Raw genomic sequence first — 27646 nt, 5'->3', positions numbered from 1 at the left:
CAATCGTGTGCTTTTTTCATCGCACTATAGTTTATGCCGCCTGTGCTCCCTTATGTTCATAGACGAATGTAGTGGCCCTTTGATGCATGTTGCGCAGGTGGAACACACAGCAGAAGCTGGTCGTCATCGGCGTCGTGGCAGCCCTAGGCATAATCGGCGTGGTTCTGGCTGCGAGCGCACGTAAATACAAAGATATCCCACATTCTTGACTTTAAAAACAGGTTTCTATCTAATCTTTCTAGCTCAAGCCTAGCTTGTCTGCTTGATACAGGCCTGCTCCTCTCACAATGCCTAATCACTGGTATATTTCCCTCTCTGTCTGCTTATCTCTTTAAGGGAAGCTCACGTAGTGGTTCTTGTTTTGCTAAACGGAACAAAACAATGGGGACTTGATAGTGAGCCCTTGTCACGTAAAATAAGCTAGGGAAGTGGTGAGTGAACTGAAAAAGTGAACACGTGAATGGGGTGTTCTTCAGCACCAACACTAAGTGGCCTTGGACCACATTTCGGTCGAGCGCGAGAAACTCCTTGGCAACTGGACTGTGCCTTGCAGATTCTGGAACGATGTCGCATCCATATGATCGTTACCAAGCGGGAAATGTACGCGCAATAATTAAACGGAAGGTACAGCGCCTGTTAGAGGTGTATAGCTCAAAGTGTTTGCTTCTAAGCTCTTTAGTGGAGCTCCCTACCACATCCAGCAGTCCAAAGCCTGGGAGGATTGAGGACGCGAAGTCATTCCCCTTTCGAGAGGTTGCGATTGCTGAGTGTGCACAACGAGGCATACAGTACGCTTCACAATGATACCCCTCAGTCCTTATAATTTTGACGAGGGCTGTACATAGCTGTTGCAACTTTCAATAACTGAAGTCCCTTCCTCTAGTTTTCCGCAATACGAGCCTCGTGGATCATCCCGCATGCCAAGGGCGTGGGAGGTGCCGTTGCACATGGCAACTCAGCTCGTACTATGGTTTGGGTTAGATTGGGCACTGACTACGTTGTTTTAGGGTCCGATAGAGATCTGGATTGAAACACGCGATCGCTGAGATAACTAAAAAGAATTATGGTTGAATTTTGTTTCACCTGCGCTGAGTATACCTGGTCGACGAGCACAAATCGAATTTGCGTTAATTTTTGAGGCTGAAATGGCTTAGCATCGCATGCAGTTTCTCCGGGCGTTAGTTAAGCATCGAAACTATTCTAAACAGGAGCGTCCTGGTTGAAGTCACTTTTTATGTACAAGAGGCATAAAGTGTTTCCCGACATGACAATGCTTTGAGGTTGCGCAGGGTGCTTTTATGCTTGCTTATAAATGGCAAACGATCTCTTGAGCTGGTGCATGATACGTTGCAGCCTCCCTATAGAACTGCGAAGACTTAAAACTACGCGGGCCGGCTGCCAAACGAGAAATCCTTCTTTTTAACACCGCCTGCACTTCGCGTTTTTTTTTTTTTAGTGGTCGTATCGCCATCTTTCGACAAAAACTTGCAAATTAATAGCATCGAAGATCACCTATTCGACAACAGATGGCGACGGCTCCTCATGGGCTTGCGCGAACACTTACAAAAGTTACTGTTTAAGAAAAGAAAATATACATTTTCTGGAACAAACATGTCTGCGGCGGCTGACAGGAGTAATTCTAAAACCTAAGCTCCTCATCTAGCTCATTAACTAAATTTAATTTGCTTTGTTAGTTAATTTGCGTTGTTTCATTACAAAACAATAAAAGATCGCGCGATGTGCGCAGGAAGTTTAGTGTAAACGTAGCGTCCGTTGGTGGCACGTCCCCACGGCTATGGCGGCCCAGTTCGAACCGTCCCCGGTACTGTACTCCGGCCGGCATGCACTATGTTTCTTTGTCACTCTCAAAAATAGCTGCCACGTATTTGGTGATGACCGTCCTTTGTCTTTCAGCTAGCGACGAAGCAAAATGAAGTGCGTAGCACGGTACAATGGCGCAGCCAGTTCAAAATGTGCGCTGTACGATTAGAAAAGCGTAAACAAGAGGTGCTGAGTTCGCACTAAACATCCTGCCCACCTCAGACACTTACGTTTCGGTTTGTTGCGCGGAAAAGCCCTAGATTTCCTCGCACAGCGAAGCTTTATAAAATGACTTTTTCATCGTTTCAAAATTTGATATGGCATCGTATTGTCCAGGGCTACGAAGTCGGCGTTGATCCCGATCACCATGGTGATACTTAATGGAATAATTAGTCATTTAGCGAACTTTCTGGTAAATTATCAGGGTTTTGAGTTCCTGACATTCCCTGCGGCTAGCAGTTGTTCGTGAAAAGATATTGTATTTAAACCACCCTATTTTTGGGAACTTTCGAACATCTTCAACGAACCACCAGGTTCCACATCTACCAGGAGCCTTATGCAACGCCCTCTGTGAGTTTCATAAAAGCTTCGCTGTAATTTTTTGCTTCTTGCATCACATAAATGTGCCTCCTTCGACGCTGGACTCGTGGGAGAACATCCTGCTTTAATCGTAGCTGTCACTGGCGTCTGCTGCATTCTGACAAAGAAGTACGCAGATTTATATTCATTGTGGTGTATGTTACCTTCATCTCAGATGTCTTTTTTGTGTTGTCTGTATTACGAAGTTAATGTCAACGGCCTGATTTTACAGAGATTAGTCTCTCATCTCAAAGCGAAGCCTAACACTAGCAGTAATCATATTTTCTGACGACTCGGCGAGCCACCTCGATGCCAAACGGGGACACGCCGGTAGTAAACTTCATTACTCTACTTCATCGACGGACGTTGAGATTTCCAATAAAATAGCCTCGTATTCTCAACACGCAGCTCTGAAGACGCGCTAGGTCTATTAAAAACGCGGAGTCAGCATAACTTCGCACATGCTGTAAGGTATTCTGTACCATAAACAAGCTCAAATATAAGCAACCTAAAAGTCTTTTTTATAGCTTTAAAGATTCAGAGTTCCTTATTTCGGCAAAGCCGGAAAGGAACTCAGTCAAAACTGCCTAAAGCACAATGCGCTTGAACTTTTTCTTTTGACTACGACATTGTCTGTACTTATCACGAGTAATGCCTTCAACTAAGGCTGTGCGGCGCCCTTCTTACGTGTCAGGGACGCGGTAAAAACTAATAGCTACCTCGCTAAGTTTATGCGAGTAAATACTGACAGCACTAACCTCTCTCAGACGAAGAATAATTTTCCATAGACAGCTGTCTAATATGTAGTAAAGCAGCTCACCTTTGAATGCAACCTGAAAACTAAACAAGGCTCTAAAATGTTGCGTTTTACAGACCGTTATTGGACAAGAAAGTCCCCTGAAGTAAGGCTCGCAAAAACGCTTCATATGAGGCATTTTCCAACAGTGTTGATATATTTATAATGAAAACAACTCGAGGGCCCTGTGAGAGGGTGTGTGGATAACAGGTTGGTTACAGAGGTGAATGCAAGTACGGCGGACCTAATTAAAGTAAACAATTTAGTACTCACATTGGGACGCGGAAAGAAAATGCCAATCTCTAAATAGTGACGCAATAAATATGGCAGATTAAGCAGACTCTGATACTCCCTACGATATAGAAAGCTCGCGATTTGTGACATCTTGCCAATTTTCTGTAAACAATATTCCCTTTTTAAGCGGCTCAGAAGAACGACGCAAGTAGAGTCAAAATCAGCTAACCATCGAGCTTTATGCCGAAGTGGAGGATTTATGTACTTGGGATTAGTTCTGTGGGAATAATTAGAAAGCTGTGTCTTGCACGACACCTTTATTGTCACCGTTGATGTGACAAAGCTAACTTCTACGCTAAGGCAATTACTAGTGGGTGCAATTCGCTCATCTTATTGATACAGTACAGAACAGTTTTTCTGAACCCAAACGATAAGAGAGCTCAAAGTGATTATCCTTGACCTTGCGTAATTTTAAAACAATGCTTGAGCTACTCAAGCTCAAATCTTGCATGAATAACGCTGTTTGGAAAGGCCAATCTAGTTCAAAGTTAGCACGTGCAACCACGCCAAACATGTATCCTCAATGTTTTTTTCAATCGGTAAATTGTAAAGCACGAGCATGTTTTGCTATACGCATTAGGAAAATGGATTTGTGCATGCTTGGGAAATGTTTGTCATAGAATCGAATGCAAAGAATTCCAAATGTAGTTCGAAAGAGTGTGGGACGAAAACAAGTTCGGTTTGTTCCTTTATACATATTTTTTTCAGACCGGTGCAGGAACCAAATGTTTTGCAGTAGATGCCATGTGGCGTCGCTTTGCGCGACATGGACAGTAATCTTCGAAATTACTAGAACACACAGTTGCGAGTGAAAAAAGATTAGCACTAGTGACATTCCACAGGAGCGGCAGATAGCAGCGCTCCGCGCTGTGGTCACGAACACGCCGATAACAAAAGTGCCAGGTGTGTTCGCAAAGTACGGCGCCGCGACGCCCCCACGACGCGATTTTCCCCGCTGCGGTGACGTCATTGTTCTAATCTTTTTTTGCTCGTGACTGTACGTTGCGTTTCTCGTTGCAGTCATGACAGGAAACGGGCCCGCGGAGACGGAGGCGCCGGTGTCGCTGGCTGCTCGACGTTTGCCCGAAAACGAGAAGACGTCGTCAGAGACAACGATGGTCCGTTCCACTGCCGCGGCCAAACGGCGCCACCCTAAGCCCGCCAAGAAGGCCACTAAAGCAAAGCGCACACGCACAACACCGACTACTCGTAAACGCAAGCGCAAGGCTACCAGAACCATCACTACTGCCATCAGCTTCACCAGCACCGCCACCCACACCGGTGTTGCCCACGGAAACGTGGGGGGTAAAAGCGCGATAGAGGACATAAGGATCAGTGATGAGCCTCCGGACGAGCTACCGCGAACAAAAAGCCATATTCCTTCGAAGACAACAGATTCAGTGCGGCGTATGGTACCGAAAAACGATGATAGAGCAAGCAACGACCTAGGTGGCAGGGTGTCCACTGGCAGTGGAAAATCAGGGCAGCGCCAGTCCAGCACTGACTTGCCTTCGGCGTCACCTCTGCTCCCTTCACGGTCGTCTCACCACTCCGATGGCATGTTGGGTCGGTCTGCTTCTGATGCCCTAAACGCCACCGAACTTGTGTTCACATCCCGGACACCATCGAAGACGCCATCATCGACAGCGCTGCCAACAATCTTTTCCACGCCTTCGGAGACGTTCCAGAGGACTTCGTGGGGTGAAAACGGCAGTGCTTACGCGAATTTCACTTCGGAAGACCCTTTCACCCTCAACGATTTCCTCCAGTGAATCAGCATTGTTTTCTGTGATGACCGCGGGGCTCGATGATATGTGGCGTCCTCCTTTAAATAATAAGAAAAATGCCCGACGCGATTCCTCAGCGCAAGTTTGTAATTATTGCGATGTTTTTACATTACCCCCGAGCTGCTGTAAGTTTCGGCACAAAATATGACCGCTGTCGTTCCTTGAGTGCTGCCAAAATAAGGTAGACACCATACGGTCACGCAATTCGAGCTTTTAAAGCAATATTGCAACTCGGAATGTCCGCGACCTGTTAGTTATCACGGTTACAAAATACGCTGACAACACGTCATCACAGGTATTTATTCAGTTGGTGTTACCTGTGGCTCGGCAGCTGAAGCATTAATTGTATTCTCGAAAACTAACTAAACATTTTGACAGATTTGCCTGTCTGGTTGCCTGTCCCCCTCCCTCGCGCCTTTCGCGACACAGCTGTCGTTCCTTTGACGCCCCCCCCCCTTCCCTCCATACTTAAAAGACGCTAGCTACTGCCCTCAGTCGCCCCTGATTAAGGAGCCGAGTCGGCTTCGAAACGTTGGGTTAAAGTTAAATTTTTGGTTGGAGATGAGCAGTTTATTGTAACTGTATTCTCGAAATCAGTTCTCGTTGGGGCGTTATTATATAGGTAACAGCTGCGGAACAGAATGTCTCCCAGTGGCTGGGCATAAATAGTGTTAGAAATAGGACGTCATCGTGGCTTCATGGCGCACATACACGTGATCTCGCCACTTCAGGCAGGCATACTAACACGTAAGAAGAATGTTAAAAATTTTTGCACTTATTTGATGCGGCACTGAAATTCGAATATCCTGGATGCCAGGATACTTAAGCCAGGGTACAGCGTTTTGTTTACTTTGCAGCGTTTTCTTTACTGCCGCATGTTATTCATCAAAACACAAGAGAAATCTTACTGCATAAAAAAATGAGGTGGTGGCTGGTGGTATCACTTCCTCTCAGTGACCACCTGAGGTCAGTTTGGCTGTGAAGGGTCATGCTGTGAAAAAATTCGAAACTGCAAATTCGCGCCTGCGCCTCACAACAAGAGCATATTCCGTTTTTTTTTTTTTGCTAAGGACACACAGGAGCTCATTAAAAGTCGGAGAAACAGGCACATGGAGCTCAATACATTATTGCCAGCAGGATCCGCAAGGCTGATCCCACCTGTAGCTTGCAACAACCTCAACTCAACCCATTGGCTAAATTGGCACTGACGATAAAAAAGTAGAATACACGCATAACTGGCTACCTTGGTCAGTGGGCACCTCTACCTCGCTTTCAGTTACATGGCGGTGGTGTCCACCTAAAGAAATTGTTTAGGCATAATATTTCGTGCTTGGCAATGCTAAACAGCAAGTCATTTTTTTCCTTTCTTTGTTGAGACAATATTAGATGAGACGTTGGCATGTCTTTTGTATTTTTAACTTTGCATCGGGCGAGAGAGTTCTCGAAACGCCTCCTCTCTGGAGTTTCGCAAGCCGGTTCCGCGGCCCCTTCCACCAAGCTGGACACTCTAAACAGGAAGGAGTATAAAGAGAGCTTACTCCTTTTTTATAAAGTGGAGCGAGGTCCACACGCCAGTCCAGCGAACAATATGGCCGTGCCCAGGGAGCCCTGATTGCAAAGTTCTGTAGGGCGAGCATTTCTTCTGGCTTGATCTTCTGAAAAAGCCACAAGGATTTCAAGTGTCCTAGGCTTTACTTGGGTGTGGCGAAGCTTCTGAGTAACAAAAGTTAATATCGTTGTCAAGAGGATTTTGTCGCTACATCGTCGTTGGTACGCGCGCAGAAGATCCTTTCCAATAATGTTTCACAATTATCGGAGTCTAGTGTCAACAGTAGAGCCAATCTTATCGGCTCCTGCTCCTGAGCTCTGCTCTAAAGGTTTAACAGCAACTCCGCTTATCTCAGCCCAGGTGTTTCCTTAGGCGCCGTGCTACTTTGAGATCTTTCTAGGTTTGTGCGCCTAGAAAAGCACGTCTCACGATGTTTTCTCCGCACCATGAAAAATGGAGACACTATGCAGGCTACTGGGTAATGACGAAATGTCTTATTTGAAAGGTGCACCATTTGGGTTTCCTCAACAGCGCACACAGTCAGATAGGCGTCGTCGAAAACGAAAGGGATTATCTTACATTCCCGGGAGCTTTTGTTTCCCTCCTGCTGATAAGGGCAGAGGATGTCAACGGCTGTCGAGACGGGCTATCTGGAGAACACCTAGCAATCAGCACGCCTATTGCGAGGTACCGCAGGTGTCTACAATGCTCTGCGATATTTTAAACTGTGCGAGCTAGTGTTCATGACTGGAGTGCTTAGTCACAAAACTGAAAGGTGAGGTGGACCGTCTTTTCCTCCAATTATGCTGCCTGCTGTCCTGCTAGTTTTCGCCGTTATTCTTCTTTATCTGGTGAGGTAAGCCATAATGCACCTTTTCCCTTGTCTTATATAAGCGCAATATTTGCGTGTACCAAACTTCTGCAGCGTGCTAAGGTCTTACTACCTTACATGTGGTGACATGCAAGAAGTGAATATACGCGGTTGATTATCACAGTAGATAATGCCGCATTTAACTGAGTTCAACTTGGTAAGAAAACGCGGTGTCGTCACCATTCTTTCCACGGACTGCAACTAATTGTGTCCTTAACAATTACTAACAATGAAGAGCGAAAAAATATATGTGAGTTTTTCACTATAAACCACTGTGATCGCGAAATAAGAAGAGCACCACTATATCGTGCAAAACCTTTACAAATCGCTGCACATTCAATAATGTGTGAACACCTTCGGTTTGTGTCGTCCGCTTGCACAATCGCTTCAAATATGTGTTTTTATTGAATGTCTTCCTACTAACTCAATTGCCGCTTATGCCGTTAAAAATGTTATCCATGTTTGGAAATTCTTGCACACACTTCTTTGACCCGGACACTTTACCACATGCTACGCTTGTGCAATCACACTGCAGGGCCATCAAGAGGACATTCAGCTTCTGGGAGGGCAAAGGAGTGCCGTATTTGTCACTGACGGAGTACCTCCGAGTTGTTTACGATACTTTCACCAAGGTGAGATAAATCTGCCGTTTCTCTTGACGAGCTTATATTGCATAACAACAAAATAAATTTATTTTTTAGGCGTGATTATTTAAAAAAAGCCGCATTGCTTTATCGACGATTTAAAAGCCTCATTCTCAACTTAGCGAACAATTTCATAGCTTAACATTTTCGCCCAGGCGCGTTGAGATATTTATCAACGAAACAAGCTCGACCATAGTGAAAATCTGAGAGGAGCATAATAGTTACAGGTGCCATTTAGAGAGTGCCGGTCGGTTAAGTCTCCAATAAGCTTTATTGCAAACATTTTCTTTGCCCCCAGAAGCCCACCGAAGTTCTATATCTTTATGGCAGCATGAAGCTGTGTTTACACACTTCCATCTGAAAAGCCCGCTGTATATTCGCCTAATAGAGATTCACACCACAGGCAGAATGGCCGATTTCAGTTGCAGGCCGTGTGCCCAAAGGCATCACGTCACGAATGTGCGGCCACATATTTACATCCGCGGTCGATGTGGACGAAACACGCCTGGCGTACCTTTATTTCTGAGGCGGACAAGAGCATAACTTTTAACAAAATAAATTCGAGGTCAGGTAGAAAAGCTGTTCTCCTTTCAGTTTTCTTACGAGACAATAACACCTGAGAACATTTCCGCAACCGGACGGACTGTTCGTACGTGCTGTCACAAGGTACCAGACACATGCGTTGTGACCAGAGATATTCCCGCCAGTCTATTCATTGAAAAGTGTCTTATAATTGGACCAATATGCGATATAGCTTTGAGCTGCACCTTCAGCCGTCCAAACTTGTCTTTGCAATAGCTACACTGAAGTATGACTAGGTCCCCGAGCGAATTCAGCCGACAGCAGCCGCTCCTACATCCACTGGGTACTTTAAATCGACATTTTTTGAACATTTAGAATGCAGTTGGTTCGCATCATGACCGTGGCATTGAAGCCTGGTCGGCATCATTCAGACAACTGCATGGGTAATTGTTGTCGAGCATGTAAACTATAAATATCTATTAAATTGATGCATAGTGTAATTTTGCTTGCGACAGATTCTTATGCATCTCTTTGCATCCATTGCAGCCGTTGCCCGATGTGGTTCGAAGCAATCATCTGAAGTATGGAAAAATTTACGGGTACGTATCAGGAGTAATTAACTGTAGCCAACATCATTGTTAGGCTGCAGAAAGTCAACCACATGGAAGTTTCCAAAGGAAAGCGAAGTTTTGAGTGAATCAGTGACGCACGTCCTTCATATTGCATCGTGATAAGAACGAGAGCCGCCTGCTGACAGATGCGGATTGCAGACAAAAGGCCGGCGCAGAACTCAGTGTTTATTGCGAAAACCCGCTCCCGCAGGCAGCAAACAACCGGGCGGCGGTGATAGCAGCACGTACGTGCACACGTCGGTGGTCGGAATCAGAATGCCCTTCTGTCTAAACCACGCTCAGTTTAAAGGTTAAACTGAACTTTAGATGTAAAGCCTCTAAAGTACCCCCAACAATATCGAGGGTGGCGAAAATAGTTTAGTCTACTTTATTTTAAGGTAGTTTAACATCCCAAAGCTACTCAGGCTATGAGGGCGAAAATATCCGCACCTGTTTGTCACCTTTCTTGAGCGGTCTGGTCGCGTCTCGCGTAGCAAACTAAAACGTACATGAGGTCGCGTTCCACAGGCACTAAATAAGGAATATGGAAAGAGGAATCATGTGCATATCCCTAGCGAGTTTGTTTACTGCTTAAATACACTCGTCTCCCAAGAAGCACTCTATTACGTCATGCATGGCAGGTCATTTTAAAGCAACAAATAATTAGTCCTATTACCGCGCTTTTTTTGTTTTGAATTGCACTCCCCACTGAGAAGAATACAACATACAGGTGGACCAGTGCCAGGAGTCGGAAAACTGGGGCGAATGCGCGTTATTAGGTGTCTCGTGTTTGCTCCTTTCCCTTGAGAAAAAGTGAAAAGGAAGGAAACTTTATTTTGATAAATTTTGCCGTTTATACAACGCGGGCTTTTAGGGCTGTTTTCTGCCTATATGTACTTCATTTCCTTACGTTATACCAGTAGTCAGCGCTTCTTGCCCGGGTCCCTTCGTATTGAGGTTATCGTCAGCACTATCCACTTCAAGCACCTATAGAAAGCTTAGAGACAGTACATATGGTCCGCCGCCTGCTGCTGATATGACGCAAATTCGTATTATGTAGGTCAGGTTACATTTTCGAGTTCTACTAATCAACCAGATGGTGAAGATAATGTATCGGCTCATGGACGGACGCAGTACTGCAATAAAGCACTTCAAGTGTTTAGCTGACGTTAGCATTCGCGATAGTTGTTCTGCCCGGGCGGTACCTTTTTCTTTTCACACTTGAGCGATTTCATCGATGTTCATTGCACGTATACAGGCGCTACACATATAGTATTCGGAAGGGACAAAATAAAGAGGTGATCTTCCTAGCCGCTTTAATGCTGCCTGTTTTCAAAAACAACAAGACTGTCATGGTATTTATGAGCTTACGCGATGGAGCCCAGTGTACCTGAACCAGGGAACCAGCGCCATCTCTGGAGTACACTGATGCCTTTCTGAGGTGTCAGTTCAAATATTTGGGCGGTGGCGTGCAGTTTTGTTCTTCTTCGAACGCTTTGTTTTTGCGCATTCCCGAAACACCATTTTACTGCTTAACAAGACGGGCACTAAGCGAGCTGCGATTCCTGTGGTCACCGGTTAGTTTGCAAGCCAAGAAGATTTTTTTTTTCATGGAAAAACTGGAGGGGACACTTAAGCGCCTCCCTAATTAAGGGTGTGGCTCGATAGGGTTAGTGGACTAATGCCCAAATATGCGGAATTGGTCATCCATTACGAAGTCGAGAGTTGGAAGAAATCTCGTCCAAATATGGAAAGCTTTAAAATGCCAATTCTTTAATTTCATTTAATAGATAACGGCCGCCGAGGAGCCTCAGTGGTTAGGGCGCTCGGCTAGTGATCTGGAGTACCCGGGTTCGATCCCTGCCGCGGCGGCCAAATTTAGGTGGAGGCGAAACTCTTGAGTCCCGTGTACTGTACAATGTCAGCGCGCGTTGAAAAACCCCAGGTGGTCAAAATTTCCGGAGCCCTTCAATACGACATCCCTCATAGCCTATGTCGCTTTGGGACGTTATACCAAACCAAACGAGACCAAACCAAACATATATGTAGGTTGTACCGTGCCTCCGAGACGCATTGCATTGATAGCGCTGTGGTATAGATATCACGTCCCAAAGTTAGGCATTGAATTCGTCCTTGCATGCAACGAGGCTTCGAGGTGCTTGCCTAGAGTTTTATATCGTATAATTTAAAAACAAGACGAAATACATACAAGGAGACTAAAAAAACGAAACTTTTACAACAGACCCAGTTCGCGTGATCTGTTTTAACTAAAGCCGCAAAGAGACATTAGATCTACATATTTATGTACGAAATTTGCTGATTTTTTTGTGTTCCACTGATGACGCTTGCCTTGTTGTACAATATAGTGCACTTTTTAAGCAAGATAGTGCTAATATTGAAGTGCGTCACGAAGTTGCCCCTTCACTGGCAAAACATTATGCGCGATCTATGTTAACAGATGTTTCGGTGGCTACAAGGTCAGTAGTTATAATTAGAGCTAACTTTGCGCATCGTTGGTTGATATGTTGTTTCTCTTTTCTTACCATTCAGATCGTATCAAGGGTTTGTGCCCTGCCTCGTTGTTGGAGATCCAGAGGTGCTGGGCGTTGTCTGTGCCAAAGATTTCAAGTCATTTGTTGACAGAACAGTGAGTCTTACCGTATCACTGCTTTACGCTTAAATGAGTTTTAACTGGCTACCGCATCTCTCCGCCCATAACCATAGTGTATTTAATGTTTTGAAAAGATAGAAAGAGCCGAACTGTGGGACCGTATCAAAATATTACGGAAACTGTTGTGATGCGCGTTTACTTCACATTGCTGTTCTCAAGCAGCAATGTATATTCTCGGTTGTTGATGAGTGGGTGCGTTCCAGAATTTTCCCATCATAAAGCAAACATTCTTTGATTACCTATCTTTCTTGACCCCTTTCGCTTGACATCACCATTAGAGGCTTTACCTACGCTGTATTTGAGCCCTTCTTGCATACACTGAAGTGCTTATTTTGGCCTAATGTTGCTTGAACCCCGGAGTGTACAAAGTTACATGCAGCCCAGAATATAACACTTATGTAGCCCTGCTGCCACGAGAATGAAGTCTAACACTTGCTGGCACTTCAGAACTAATGCAATAGACAAACTAACTAGAGAAACTACCATGAAGATACAGTGAAAGTTATGTATAAGCTCCCCAAGGGTGCAGCTTTTCGCTTTAGGTCTTTCACAAAGCAGCCTGCCTAAGTTTTTATAAGTGAATAGTTCAAATTTCTTTTAGATGAAGCGTGCGACTTCTGGCTTCATTCAACGCGTGTTTATTTAGTAATGCTCTCTTCACTCCGTCCTTGCCTTTGTTATAAAAACAAACAAGCAAACAAACAAGACTTGCTCAGTGCCCCCCCCCCCCCCCCAGCTTTCACTGTTTGTGATGATGATGACGGAGATGCAGATGACGAGATGATGTGCTTGGCCGCAATCTTGAATTTTCCGCACCGCCATTCAGATCAACGCTCATGAAAAGCCACGCTTGTCACGAATGCCGTAACACAGCTGACTGGGAAGTGTTCACCGGGAAAGATCGCCACGCGGTTTCACTTTCCCTCAGGCACGAGCCACGCTCTTCTTCGCTTGAACATCATATAACTCCCTCCCAATTTTTCTAACATTTCTCTCTTAAGTAGCCTCTTACCGCTCATAATTGGTTCCTGCGTTTTTCAGGAGCATGATGTAACTGGAAATGCCTTGTGGGACAAGATGCTGCTCAACATGTCATGCGACGTATGGAAGGATGAGAGAACTGCACTGTCACCGGCTTTCACTCCTAGCAAGCTAAAATTGGTCTGTATTCACAGCAATACGGCGACGAAGTATAGAGCCGCAAAGCTTTCTGTACCTTCGCTGAAACAAATCTAGTCGTTGTTCGCCGGTCGGGCGCTGCTACACGCGTGCCAAAGAATTCTGTGCAGCTTTCTCAGATGTAGAGTCTTGGTTAAAAGTCTTAAGGCCAAAGGCTTTTCGCCTCGGCCCAATAATAGGTCCATTACGGCACTATTAAAGACCAAAGGACATTGAACTGCTAGCAGCAGGTTTCTTCTGGGCGTAGAGAAGCTTCCTGCTTGACTTGTGTTTTGAATGATCCGCTACACGGAGAAGTCTAGGAACATTCATTTCGCTGCGGCTGAACGCTGTGGCCTTGAGACTTTTGACCAAGACTGTACATACGAAGCTGATTGAGAAATTCCTCCTTCCCTCGGAACAGAACAGATTTTTTTCGGCGATATCAAACAATGCAGAAAACCTTCGACACAGCACGGTCAAAGTCTCTGCCCGCGATAAGAGCACTAGTTATAACGCCTTTCCATATAACCGCCCATAACCATTGCGCAGACGTGCGCTCTCTGTGGCTACCTCAGAGTAAGAGGGTGCTTATGCCTCAAGGTATTGTACGAATGAAGTGTGGGGCGTCAGCTACGGGTCCAGGCGATACTGCTATCTCGGAGGATCCCCCGGATTATAAAAAGCACTTTGAACAGCCTGTTCGTTCTTAAGAGCGTACATTACAGCAGCTGAAGAGAAAGGTTGCACAAAGCGAGAGGTTCGGGGTGCTGCTGGGAGTGGTCGATCGCGTGTAGGGGGAGCGCGCCCCACCCGTAGATGAAAGAGGTGGCGCGAGGCAAGGAGCGTGCCTGGCGCTACTTGTATAAGCGGAAAGCTGTCTGCGATTGCATGATCATATTCGAGCAGGAGGTCACGTGATCACGGATCACGTGATCTCTCCGTGATCACGCGTGATCAAGGAGAGATTTTCGCGTCGGTTTTCGAGGAAGTCGCAGATGCAGTTCTTGCTGTGAAAGGGGAAGTAAATCCACGTCAAATGTTCTTTTCTTTTTTTTTTGCCTGTAAACTGGTACTATCCTATCATTTTCGACATAAATACTTTTTCGTGAGCACTGATGAAAAGTGCGCGCGTGTTTCAGGGAGCCTGCCACTAAATTTTTAAATGTAGGCTTTTTCAACAAAGAACTACCAGTTTTGGTGGACGCTGCATAACAGCTGAATCAAGTTAACTAGAAAGGTCTTATTTTAAATTGCAATCATTACTTTTTTTACTATTTCAATAGAAGACACCTGGTTGCAATTAGAGATATGTAGCTGGCCAATAGTAATACCCGAATCTGTCACAATTCCGAAAATGCGATTACCTTCGGCGCTGTGCCTGTACCAATTTTGGCCATTCCCAGCGCGATCCGAAAATTGCGACGTCAATGAAATCGCGTCACTCAGCGACGCATGCTTCACGTGACCTTCTTGTACCCGCCTCGTCAGGAGCAGTGCGCAGAGCAGCTAGCACTGGCGGGACAGAAAAGGTCATGCGGTACTTGCGCCATGGAGTGACGTGATATGATGAACGTCTCAGTGATAAACATCGCAGCACACGAAGCTGTACCCTTTAACAACACCCTGTACCCTTTAAGTGGCGGTTCTTAAGCAAACCATTTGCTCACTCATTGCTGTTGGACACAACATCGCTTCATGTCCCAAACCAGGTTACAAATACAGTAACCGCAGTCTCAAAGATTTTTTTTTTTTGCAGATATTTCCAAGGTTTGTGGAGCTTACACAGCGTCTGCGCCTTCAATTTGTTGAAGAAGCCGAGAAAAGGAACGTTGTGGAAGTTCAAAGGTGAGACGCTTATTTTCGAATTGAGGTGAAATAAATTTATTACTCTACTAAGACCACTACAATTATATTTAAGAAAAATGAGTTCGAGCCCTCCACTACGGCACCTCTTCTTCCTTTCTTCTTTCACTCCCTCCTTTATCCCTTCCCTTACGGCGCGGTTCAGGTGTCCAACGATATACGAGACAGATACTGCGCCATTTCCTTTCCCCCAAAACCAATTAATATTATTATTATTATTAAGGAACTTATCAACTTAAATAGCATTTTCTCATAACACTCTTCAAACAGGTGTGCCTCTTTGCGTTGTTAGGCTTCTGACTGCTTTAAATGTCTACCCATTATACAGCACCAGTCTCGCAAGCTATGACTCATACCCAAGAATTCTGGGCAAAAGCATTTTTGGGCGGGAATCCGCTTATGAAATGCAATTTTTTCATATGATGCAAGATTTCACTAAAACGATCAGTATGTCTACAGATCACCGGACGGCAGTCTTGCATTTCTTTTCCTATTAACGTTTTACTATCGTCAAGAGCGTTCCCCATTGATTTTTTTATGGCGGTCTCTACTGTGCGATGCGATCGGTGGAAATACTTTAAAAGAAAAATTTGGCTACATATCAGAAGAATGAACCATTACCTTCCATATTTCCATAGCAATGTCTTACAATTTTCCAATTTTCAAAATTTTTATCCCAGAATGTTGGACACGGGAAAATAAAAGGAAATTTGAGATTCTCCTTCCGAGGAAGCTTTCAATCATAAAAGAGAGCACGGTTCCGAAGCGATGTCTGATCTTCCAGCTGGATGTATTTCAATCATAACATCCCGTGCAGCTTTCATTCCTTGAAAAATGAAAAAGAGGTCGCAACAGCATTCACCCTCGAATCTAGATTTGGTTTTCTCCGGCGAGGAAAAAATGTATAACGATCTTATTTTAAAATGTAGAACCCTGGAGTTAAAAGGGCGGGTTCGTGCGATAAAGTACAAATTGATGCCGCACGTGCGCAGTTTTTTGTCCGTGGGGAAAAAAATGTAATAAAGAGCGGTCACGGGCCCAGATCGTAGGCACGACTGCAAGAGGCTGAAGCGCTGTTTAATATAGCATGAGTTCAATAGAAATGTGAAGGAATAATGGCAGAAATACCCTTAGACAAAGAAGAATGTCTCCTTGAGCAACGGAAAAAAAAGTCAAGGAACGTAACACCTCCACGAGTTGAGACACTGAAATAAAGCTTGCTCCGGGAAAAGCGCGCTGATTGAAACGCGGTTTTTTATTTGATTTCATTTCATTACATTACTTTTCATTTCATTTCATTTTTTTACCCTAAACGCCCCAGAGGGCATTACATAGGGGGGAGGCGTGATCACATCATCATCAAAGCATTACATGTTGTCATCACACGTTAACAAATAAAGCCTAAAAAAACACAGTACATGCGGTGTACAGAAGTACATATACAGATGTACATACGCAAGTAACATACGCATAAGATTTTTGGGGGCAAGAGTGAATAGTACGATTATAGCTCCGCACTTATCAAGTATGCGGCAGTTTGAGCAGCATTTCGTGCAAGAAATTTTCCCTGTCACTTGTCTACTAAATCGTTGGACACCGTGAAAGGAAGAATAACGCAAAGGCGTTTAACGTGTGAATTCAGTTTTGGTTTTCGGTTCGATTTGCGCATTATTTTTGAAGCTGCTTGCTTCTTAGTGTTTGCTTTCTGTAATTTTGTCCTCTTTTTCTCAACAAAGGCTATTCGAGAAATGCTCAATGGACGGCATGGCCGCTTTCTTGTTCGGCCTTGACCTGAACACTCGTCAAACGCCCAACCATCCCCTCGTCACCTGCTGCAATGGTTTCTTCAGCGCTATTGGTGGATGGAAACCCGTCATGCTGTGTGAGCGCAAACTTCATGCATGTCCTTCTTTCTGTAGTCTCTTCTACTCAAATCTTTCTGATGTTACAGTGTAAAAAAGCAAGTGTAAATAAGCTTTAAATTTGTTTGCTGTTCACCATACCCGTTTTAATTTTAATTCTCCTTATCGTAGAATATGGTGTGGATTGACAATAAACACTGATCATCAAGTCATAGCAGCTCTCGTTAGAGGTCTACTAGTGATGAATACATATGACGTTCAGAAGCAGCTGCACTACTGTTCTTAATTACTTTAACAAAAAGAACTACTGCCTGAAACCTCAGCTAGCCTTCGCAGACAAATGTCGCCCTTCTACTATTTCAGCTACCCGCCGCGGTGGCTCAGTGGTCAGGGCGCTCGGCTAGTGATCCGGAGTTCCCGGGTTCGAACCCGACCGCAGCGGCTGCGTTTTTATGGAGGCAAAACGCTAAGGCGCCCGTGCGCTGTGCGATGTCAGTGCACGTTAAAGATCCCCAGGTGGTCGAAATTATTCCGGAGCCCTCCACTACGGCACCTCTCTCTTCCTTTCTTCTTTCACTCCCTCCTCCTTCATCCCTTCCCTTACGCCGCGGCTCAGGGGTCCGTGGATATGTGAGACAGATACTGCGCCATTTCGTTTCCCCCAAAACCAATTTTTCAACCTGTGGCTTCACCTGTGGGCAGTGAAACAAACTACTTACTCCAAGACTTAACCATCTCCTTTCCCCAAAAACTAATTATTATTATTATTATTACTATTTCAGCTCAAAAACTAAGATGATTGGAGTTTGTGTACATAGCTATAGGCCACTCGGAAAATGTGCATCATAACACCTGGACTTCTACTTAATAGCCGCCCAGTTTTGGGTCAACCTTTGCAGTAGCAAGCAAACAAGGAGAGTTTGCTAATGGGACGCGAATATACTGTGCACCGGCAGAACATTTTCCTCGGCACAGCGCACTTCTAAACGAAACCCCAATCTTCAGAAACAAGTCTTCGACATGTTTTCTTGTCTGAACTTAGCATCGCCGAACTGCTGTCTCGCAACACGCCCGATCACATGGCATGTGCGGACCTCAAAGTGAATTCAGGTAAGCGCTACCTTCCAAATATAGTCAGAATTATCTGGCGGTGAATGTTTGCCTCCCCGGTGCAGCCCGCTTAATCGTACAAAACGCACCTGCTTTTCAGATCTCAATAGCTCTTTGTGTATCATTTTAAATCGGTTCTTGAGCTGTCAGTGCATTCAACATTGTCCAGCTAGACGTATATGAAAGTCTTTGAAGAACTCGCAGACGCTTTCGGATGAAATATTGCTTATACCTCTACTCTCCTGTTCTGAAAGTGAAGTAGTACGTAATTTTATCTGCTCTCATCCCTTATAAAAATGGTCTATACACTTTTTATATAGACTCTTTTTCCTTCCTATAGATATTTCCTTTTATCTATTAATAATGTATAGACTTTCAATAGACAAAACTAAAAGTTGCTAAAATTGTATTGCGATAAACCTATCCATCGTCTAATAATAATAATTGGTTTTTTGGGGAAAGGAAATGGCGCAGTATCTGTCTCATATATCATTGGACACCTGAACCGCGCCATAAGGGAAGGGGAAAGGAGGGAGTGTAAGAAGAAAGGAAGAAAGAGGTGCCGTAGTGGAGGGCTCCGGGATAATTTCGACCACCGGGGGTCTTTAACGTGCACTGACATCGCACAGTACACGGGCGCCTTAGCGTTTTCCTCCATAAAAACGCAGCCGCCGCGGTCGGGTTCGAACCCGGGAACTCCGGATCAGTAGTCGAGCGCCCTAACCACTAAGCCACCGCGGCTAAAAACTGGTTTATGGTTTATGGGGGTTTAACGTCCCAAAGCGACTCAGGGTATAAGGGACGCCATAGTGAAGGGCTCTCGAAATTGCGACCCCCTGGGGGTCTTTAACCTGTGCTGACATCGCGCAGCACACGGGCCTCTAGAATTTCGCCTCCATCGAAATTCGACCGCCGCGGCCGAGATCGAATCTGCGTATTTCGAGTCAGCAGCCGAGCGCCATAACCACTGAGCCACCGCGGCGGCTCCCCCTTAAAACTGTTTATGGGATTTGGATTATCTATAAAATAGTCTGTATGATTTACCTAAGTAAGTCTGTAGACTTTACAGATATACGTCTTTGGACAGTCTATAGATTGCCTAAAAAATTGTAAGGGAAGAGCTGCAGAAAAAGAAAATATACGCGTGTGCTTGTAGAAATTTACTCTTGCATTGGAGCTGGCACCCATCCAGTGCTGCTAAGCCTAGCGGCTTAACACGTTATCTCCTGTAGCCACTCGCTGAAACAAATTGTGCTCTTTCAAAGTCAAGCGCCACATGGTGGCAGCCATAGGAACTGGAAGTTCTTGTCCGAAATTCCATGAAATGGGAAATGGCATCTTCTTGCGCGAAGCTTGATCCATTGTCTTTGTTGCACCTTTGCATTCCGAACATGCATATCACAGAAGCGATAATTAGCCATATTTCAGAAAATTTTCTACAGTGACAGAACTGAATGCGTTGGCTCAATTATAAATTATACAGATGCTCACTCTTCCCTTTCAGACGCCATGTCCAGGGTTTTTAAAATGTTACCAATTGAATTTCCCAGTGCATACGGTTCCCAGCAAGTGATGAATTTTGTGAAGGTGATGGTGGAGAAACGAATTGCTTCCAAAGAGGTATGTAAGCTGAAAGATGTCCTGGGATCTCTTATAGGATCGCATGCATTCGTTTTCTTCTTTCTTTCTCCTTCAGCCCATCTCATACTTCTCTTTGTGGGCTCACCATTGTTGATGCTTATTTCATTATCTATTTGCATAACGAGCTACTTATATATTGGAAGTCTATGCAATGATTGAGCATATTAAGCAATCGTAAACATGCAGTTATATCTGTATTCGACTGGAATTATCTAGGACTGAACGCACAGTGCTACGGTCCGACGCTGCAACATTATGTTTCTGGCGCTTTATCAAGCATTTTGTAAATTGTCAGAGTCTTGGCCCTCATAAGGATGCCGATAAATCGCAAATACAATTTCCGTACCACCGTCTTTGAGATCCTCTCTGTGGATCTTGATTGCTGTTAGTCAACCCTAACCCTGATACTACGTAAAAATATTGATTCATCTTTGAATGATTGTCTTTTTTTATGTGTCCGCCTCTGTTCTCTTGCAGAGACACAATGACGTCCTTCAGTTTTGCTTAGACGCCGTCACGGAAATGAACAAGAGCAGCGGTAGAAACCTCAAAGGTAAAAATGATTTAATGATGAGGGGGGGGGGGGGGGGGGGGGAAGGAGCCGTAACTGTCCCCTTTTTTTAACACCGAAGTTGTTAATGTGTTTACCGCATTGACACTAGACACAATATTATTTTCACAACAGGTAGTCCAAGATTTGCATTGTGAAAAGAGGACCTCCCCACGAAAGGCTTTCATTAAATCCACTCCTTGAAAAATGAGTGCGCGGTCGTGCCAGCGCAAGGAGAATATTCTTTTCGGCCCAGCTTATAGTTGGTGTTTATTAGTAACGAACCCGTTCACAACACAGGCATACGAGCAGAGGACCCTCTTACTTGTTAGGATGAACACACACTCTGCGTAGTGCTAGGAATTCCTGCTACGAAAACTGCTGTTTATGGACTGAAAAGTAAATGCATTATAAGACATCGAATTTTGAATGCAATAAAACATATTTGACTTTGGCCGGTGCTTAACACAATTAAAATTACAAGGACCAGTTTTCTCATTTCCTTCTCCATTTCTTGGTTAAAACCACGCTTTCTTCATCGAAAGAGACTTCTGCGTAGATTGCTTTCAGCTTCAGGCTATACGTGAAGAAATTCGGGTCATGACAATGTTAAGTTCATCCCTTCCAGGTCGCCTAATTCATTGAACAACGTTTGTAAGAAACGAAGAAATCATTAACGCGATGGCGTTAGGGTTCCGTTCTGCGGCAACCTTAGCGTAGGGGAGTTGACGTGTCGAGAAAAACAGGTGGCCCACATGGCACCTAGGTCACGTGATTTTGTGACGTGATCATAACCGACCCGCCGTGGAAGGTGGCTGTTAATTTAATTATTTGTTGTGAAACGTTGCTGTGCAAGAGCAACAGGGTCCCACAAGGCCCACCGGTGGCTGTATTTGAAACAGTCACCTGGCGGGGCAGTGGTACAATACTTAACCTCCGCAGCACTGCGCCAGGAGTGGTATAACGACCCCCCCCCCCCCCATCCCCCAGAATCTATGAATGTAAAGTCGAGAATGACTAGTTCCACATATACAGGCTTATAGGTAGAACATAGGCGACAGAGAAGGAATACCTGCGCGGGAGGGATCTCTAATGCTGTCGCGTTTTACACTTAAGGGTATGTTAGTCGTTATCTGATGCTGAAGGAAATAACAGAACAGTGTCCTTGTCTGCGAAGGGATACGCGAGGACCCCAGGTGGCTGCAGGGACCCATTAACGTTATCGCATCCCTAGGCATCCCTCAAGTTTTGTGGTAAAGCCACTGCCTCAGGCTAATAGCCTGCCAACCGTGTTTTCAAAGAAGTTCGAGCAAACTTTCAAAAGTGCATCTATTTTTTTTTACCCCATTTCAGAATCAGAAATGAAGGACGTAGCGGCTGAAATCATGGTCTTTTTCATCGCCGGCAGTGACGGCGTTGCCATTGGGCTCACATTTACCGCATACAACCTGGCGCTCTCTCCCGAGTATCAGGACAGAGTTGTGGAAGAGATAGAAGAAGCGGTCGCAAGGGTAAGGCTCGCCTCCCCACGTATTTCGAGTGGTATTTTTACAAAACTCATGTGTATTTTTACGCCTTTTTCTTAACGAATAAAGTCCTTGATTGAAGAATGGCTATTCGGCGCCTGAACTGGTGTCACCCATAAGCTTTGATGAAGGCTGACGCAGGAAACGAGACATAAACCTTCACAACATTTGGCAAAATCTTGACCTGCTTTTCCCTTGCTTAACACATGTGCATATTCTTTTTTTTTTCTGTGTTGGAGTTGAACGACATATGAAAGGCATAAAGGACTGAACCACATGAAGAAGTGACCTATCCGTTTCCCAGACGCTATTTTGGATACTTTGCCATGTATTTGGCCCTGTGCATGAATGTTAGCAGAATACAATATAATACTCTCGTCTTGAACACTGCGGCTATGTATTATTTTTTTTGACAATTCTAAATCCCTTGATTCAGTGCGCTCGAGCAAAGCTGGGTAAGTTTTGAATAAAGATAACATCGAACGGAAACGCAACGCCAACTCTCCTGTAAAAAACAAAAGAAACAAGTAGTTTAATCATGAATAGCACGCCCACAAATGAATTATGCGTGAAGCTGTTGCTCTAATCCCTGGCTCTTATTTTCTAGCACGGCATGACGTTCGAGGCAGTGAACGCTATGCCTCTTCTGGAAGCCTGCTTCAAGGAGTCACTGCGCATGTACACACCGGACTCATTGTACGTATGCACAGTAGCTGCTTTGAAAAGTCGGCTCTTTGTTTCGCAGTACATCTGTACGCGAAAATATTTTTATGAAGATAGAAATATATTCGCTGCGAAGATGATGGATGATAATGCCAATTGTATCTTGTTTCAATCAATTTTGCGGTGCCTTAGGTAAGCTTCTGTCATTAAAGACCCTTTTGCTCAGCATTTTTTACATAGTAGATGTTAAAGCCAATCTAATAGCAGTCCACAGGTTTACTATTACTGTAGTAATGTGCGTAACTAGGGCATTTTCGATGCACTGAATTGTTCCAAATTATGAATAATGTTAAGAAATCGACCCTCTTCCTAAGACACCTTATGCCTAAAATATAGGCAGGTTTTTCCACAGCGGCGAATAAGCGACAAGATAGCTGAACCTTAGCCGCTCCTTTTCTTTTCCTTAAACGCATTCGTTCTATCAAGCGCACGTCGATCGCACGGCGAAAGACGGCGCATTTCCAGGGGCCAAGATCCCACCCCCTCCTTTCTGCGTTCTTCACCGGCCGGCTAGAGAAGCTATTGATTCTACGTAATATGCCGTTGCCAACCACGCTGGGCCGTAAAAAGTGCAACTGTAAAAGCAGCCTCCTTCATGAAAACATTAAGGACCGCGTGAGTCGCGAAACAGTTAGATTTTCTCTCAGCCGCAGCATGTAACTTGAAACAAAAACTTGCACCAAAGGTTGCGTATGATCTTTAGGCTATGCACTCGTGTAAGGCAAGAAAAAATCTGTTTCGCGCCTGGCATGATCCGTAGGCTTTCAAGATCATATGAACATTAGTATACTCACTGTTCTGTCTATATGTTGATTATATATTGGTTATACGTAGTCTATCACCTAACATGTTCGGAAATTTTTCGAAATAGGTTTTCGAATTAGAAGAGCGCTTTTTTCGGCTTAGCCTTATCAGCGGCGTAACGCATCAGGTACAGCAGTCACCCTCGGCGTTGTGGCCTAACAAATTTTGGCTACACTGTGCAAAAATACACGCACTTTCGAAAAACTTGCAGTGCACGTAAATTGTTGAAATAGGCTAGATTCTCCAACTGATATGAATGACGGTGGGTTACACGCCTCTCAATAAACGACTAATAGTAATAGTTAAATATACACTATTCAATATCAGTTAACTAGCCTAATAGTTAACACGTCTTAGCTGTATTCGGATGAGCTACACCGCTCACAATGCTATGCTCAAAAAAGCGCTAATCTAACTATCAAAAGCCTCTTTTCAGACAATTTCAGAATATCAAAAATTGCAGAACATATGCAGGAAGGTATGTTACCTGCAGGTTTCTAATTTACCTGCGGTTTTTACATTTTTCCCAATTTATTAAAGTAGGTATTTTTATCGTTTCTTCCTATGTTGTGCAAAGATAACATGAAGAAATAAAAGCATTTTTTACATGAGCAATTTAAATATAACCCGTGAAACACATATGAAAGGCTGTGCATGCATCACCCGATTTCTATTGTCGCTACTGGGTGAAGAAGTACGGGTACCAGGAACGTGTTTCATTCCCTTTGCGCAGCCTGACAAGACGCTGCAATCAAGAAACGACCTTGTACGGAATAGACTTCAAGCCCGGAATGTGCATCGATATACCTTTGACTGGTGTGCATTACAACCCAGAATTCTTCCCGGAACCCTACACTTTCAAACCTGAAAGGTAGTGTACGCATATGCGCCTTCCATTATCAATGTTGCTTTGAACAACACAGACATGTAACGCGTTGATAACTGCGCCTGGAAACCGAAATATAAGAAGGGAAAGTTTTGCGCGTTGAAAATGAAAACACCTGCCCAAAGCTGCTGATTACGGCACATCAGAAAAGCTGCTGACCACTGATGATTATATTCTCTGACAACAGAAGTGTGCCACTACTGATTATCTCACGCATACCAAGTCTGAAGCGAATAACTGCGTTGACGACTAACTTTCGCAGGACGCGAAATTATTCACTCAGTTTTCGCCCATGCCGGTTGTGAGCGCATTATTAATTTACTCATTGCATGATATGTGTATGCATGTATGTTTTGCATGTTGAAGAACTATATCTAATCTGCTAAAAGCACATTTTACGCGTCGCAGCCGTCATTGAGAGCAGTACCGTTAGGGCTGTGCAGTCACGTATCTAAGGGAAGGGGAGGGGGGGGGGGGGGGGGCGAGAGGGTCAGCCCCCACCACTCGAAATCAAGTTCACCCCCCCTTTTTTTTTTTCACTTGGCAGTGCCCAGCCAATTGCCAGCACCTCCGCCAGCTAGAACAAATTACGTTGGGCCCGTCCGAAAAAAAAAATTCTCCTGGCTACGTGCTTGGGACTGTGACAGCTTTATACAGAAGGGGAGAAATGCCCAGCTTTTATTTACATCACTAACTGGCGCCATCTCTCGGCCGCCCATAGCGAACACCAAGTAACTCAGTGAGAATATTTCAGTTTGTAATTGGCCGTGAACTAAAGCCTCCCTTGCAATTGTGCGCGAAGTTGTTCATAATGACGGCGTACTATTTCCAAGCGCTGCAGAATCTCACTTTTAAAATCCTTCTTGCGCTCGCACCAAGAGTTTTTACCATCATAGGAAATCAGTGATGTCTACCAGAGAATCAAAATTCTCGCGGTAATTTTGTTATGCTCAGCGCCATGCTGAAAATAGTAGGAGCCACTCAAACTAGAAGCGCTTGTCGTGATTTTCTGGTCTTGAGTGCACTGTAATGCGTCAGGGCTGCATGTGAAATCTTCATCACAAAAATAATTATATATACACCTAGTCGCGTTCATTTTGGTTCGGTAACGTCTGGAGGCTTCACTGTACCGGCGGATGTGATAGCTAAAGCACTTATCTAACTCTTTTGTGTGTACCGAGCAGGTTTCTGCCCGAGAGCAAAGACCTCCTGAAGCCGTTCTCGTTCCTGGCTTTCGGTGCTGGACCACGGAACTGCATCGGCCTGCGTGTGGCTCTCGTCCAGGCGAAGACAATACTCGCCTGCATCTTGAGGGACGTCCGCTTCGAGCGGTGCGAAGACACGCAGGTAAGCATTGATCTGATTGTTGATAGTTCCGAAGGCTCTTGCAGAAATGCACACAGATGTGTATTCAGATACGCCTAGAGATGATTTGTTGAACGGCTGTCAAGCCAGGCACGTAGCCAGGAATTTTTTTCGGGAAGGGCCCAAGGTAACTTTCGAGCTGGCGGTGGGGGGGGGGGGGGGGGGGGAGCACTGGCAGCTGCTTGAGCACTGCGAAGAGAACGGGAGGGGGCGGTCCCCCCCCCCCCCCCCCCCCCCCCCCCTTGGATACATGCCTGTGTCAAGCAACTCTGTGCGGGCATTTCCAGTAAGCAGACAAAATTTCGAGCTGGCTGTTGGACATCATCGTCCTCTGTCTTGTCATCTTCATGAGTCGTCTGCGTTTTTTGTTTTGTTTTTTCATTAGCGCAGCTATGCAAGTACTTACAAAAGTGATTTTGTGAGCGTACCTAACATTAACATTATTCGATTTTATTTTTTTATTCAATGAACAAAGGGAAAGCTAAGAGCGCCGCTATCTGAAAGACACATTGTGAAAACGTGGCTTATTTGTGGTGTATTACTCTATCTGCTGAGTGCAAGCAACATTCCTTTCCTTGTATACGAGCGCTTGTTGTTCAAATAGTTTGTGTACCAAATGAGCAGTCGCCGGTGCTCGCTGGTGTAGCGCTCTGCGCGGTAGCCACAGCCATAATGGAGAGTTATAGCATACCGCGATCCGCGATTCGCTACCGTGAACCGCATCAGCGTTGGTCGCGAGGCGCCGCCGCGCGCGTGCAGAATGCCCTGCAGGTGCCAGATGGCGCCACATGACCGTCATCTACGTGCACGCCTGCCACGCGGAGACCAATGAACGCCTACTCAGTGGTCACGTGTCACTGTGTCAGTGGTGCTTACGCAAGCGGTTCACGGTGGCCGATCGCAGATCACGCTATGCTCTCTCTATTAGCTTCATGATCTAACACCGTACGGGTAACAAAGCTTACCCTGAGATGCGGTCGGTTCAAACCCATGCATCCTATGGCGTAAAATGGTACCACCGCGCGGTCACTACCATGAAACCAACTAGTGCAGAGCTGCAGACCGTTTACCTGAAAGCCGCAAGCAGCGTTGCACTATAGAAAGCAACAACGGTAGACCGGGATTTCGCGGAAGCACCTTCTTTTGATGACGGAAACTCATAAGCATTCGCAAGATATGCGCAGTTGCAAAGAGGAACAATGAACAAATAAGCCGTTCATGTTTTGGTGTATTTACGAATGCCTTGTTCACAGCCCTTTACGAAACGATCTTAACGAAATACCGTACCCGTACAAATCACCATCCCATAGCACTTTTACTCTGCTGTGAAAAAGGCATGTTTGGTGGCTGCTAAATGCCAATGGTTCTCATTCCTTCTTCCTTTATTTAATTTTTATGTGGGGAAAGGGAAGGGGGGTGATTGGAGTATACATTTTTTGCCAATCGTAATGTAACCACGGTACACTTACACTCAATAAATGGATAGCCGAGCAGGTGTCGCACTTAGCATTTGCCCTTAGGATTTGATCTGATCAACTTCGATTCACCAAAACACGCCATTTCAGAAGTAGTGTGCTTTTTTTTTTATTTCCCAGATAATAATCTCTGCATTGCAAACACGCACTAGGTGCCCTAATTATGAAGAAGTCAATTCTATTTCATTAACTTTTTTTCCTTTTATGAACTGTGCAGTGCCATGCCTGGTCTTAATTAGTGCGCTTGTCAACCTTAGACAAGACGACTGCGCCCATGAACTGGCGATTGCTTTTTGCTTGCGTTTTGTTGCAGTATCAGCCCGCATTTTCACCACCTCGTAAAGATACTACTGAGTCTCATTGTCTCCTGCACATTTCTTCACAGGTCCCTGTGACGTTTGTTCCCCAGCGACTTCTTCTCGAACCTACAACACCGGTGAAGCTGCGTGTTCTTCCCCGCCACTGAGAGCCAAAGCAAATTCTATGCACCTGCGAGGAATTTCTGCATAATAAAGGCACAGGGGAAAACAGAGTA

At 44.9% G+C, this 27646-nt stretch overlaps 2 protein-coding genes across 3 annotated transcripts; both read left to right on the top strand.

Annotated features, from left to right (window-relative positions):
* Positions 1–102: 102 nt before the first annotated feature.
* Positions 103–5526, top strand: LOC144121019 (uncharacterized). The gene is made up of 2 exons (XM_077653922.1): positions 103–180; positions 4511–5526. Exon 2 carries the CDS (start codon positions 4513–4515, stop codon positions 5260–5262), a length of 750 nt encoding a protein of 249 aa, XP_077510048.1. The 5' UTR covers positions 103–180; positions 4511–4512; the 3' UTR covers positions 5263–5526.
* Positions 1225–27646, top strand: LOC144121018 (cytochrome P450 3A41-like). 2 transcript variants are annotated; one of them, XM_077653921.1, is made up of 15 exons: positions 1225–1228; positions 7618–7682; positions 8233–8329; positions 9410–9462; positions 12025–12121; positions 13187–13306; positions 15063–15151; positions 16906–17051; positions 19646–19761; positions 20260–20335; positions 21686–21843; positions 22466–22554; positions 24119–24256; positions 25456–25618; positions 27497–27646. In XM_077653921.1, the coding sequence occupies exons 2-15, from the start codon at positions 7630–7632 to the stop codon at positions 27575–27577; spliced, it is 1476 nt and encodes a 491-aa protein (XP_077510047.1). In that variant the 5' UTR covers positions 1225–1228; positions 7618–7629; the 3' UTR covers positions 27578–27646. The 2 variants fall into 2 exon arrangements, with proteins under 2 accessions (XP_077510047.1, XP_077510046.1); XM_077653920.1 differs by lacking the exon at positions 1225–1228 and having other exon boundaries at positions 7492–7682.

Source organism: Amblyomma americanum, chromosome 2 (assembly GCF_052857255.1).
Source record: "Amblyomma americanum isolate KBUSLIRL-KWMA chromosome 2, ASM5285725v1, whole genome shotgun sequence".
Taxonomy (NCBI): Eukaryota; Metazoa; Arthropoda; class Arachnida; order Ixodida; family Ixodidae; genus Amblyomma; species Amblyomma americanum.
This window is presented reverse-complemented; position numbering and strand designations above follow the sequence as displayed.

Bases quoted from the DNA above. Each gene is read 5' to 3' on its own strand.
- LOC144121019 (XM_077653922.1), top strand. From the start codon at position 4,513: ATGACAGGAAACGGGCCCGCGGAGACGGAGGCGCCGGTGTCGCTGGCT.
- LOC144121018 (XM_077653921.1), top strand. From the start codon at position 7,630: ATGCTGCCTGCTGTCCTGCTAGTTTTCGCCGTTATTCTTCTTTATCTG. The intron at 20,336-21,685 runs GTAAAAATGATT...ACCCCATTTCAG, and splicing joins CAGCGGTAGAAACCTCAAAG to AATCAGAAATGAAGGACGTA. The intron at 24,257-25,455 runs GTAGTGTACGCA...TGTACCGAGCAG, and splicing joins TACACTTTCAAACCTGAAAG to GTTTCTGCCCGAGAGCAAAG.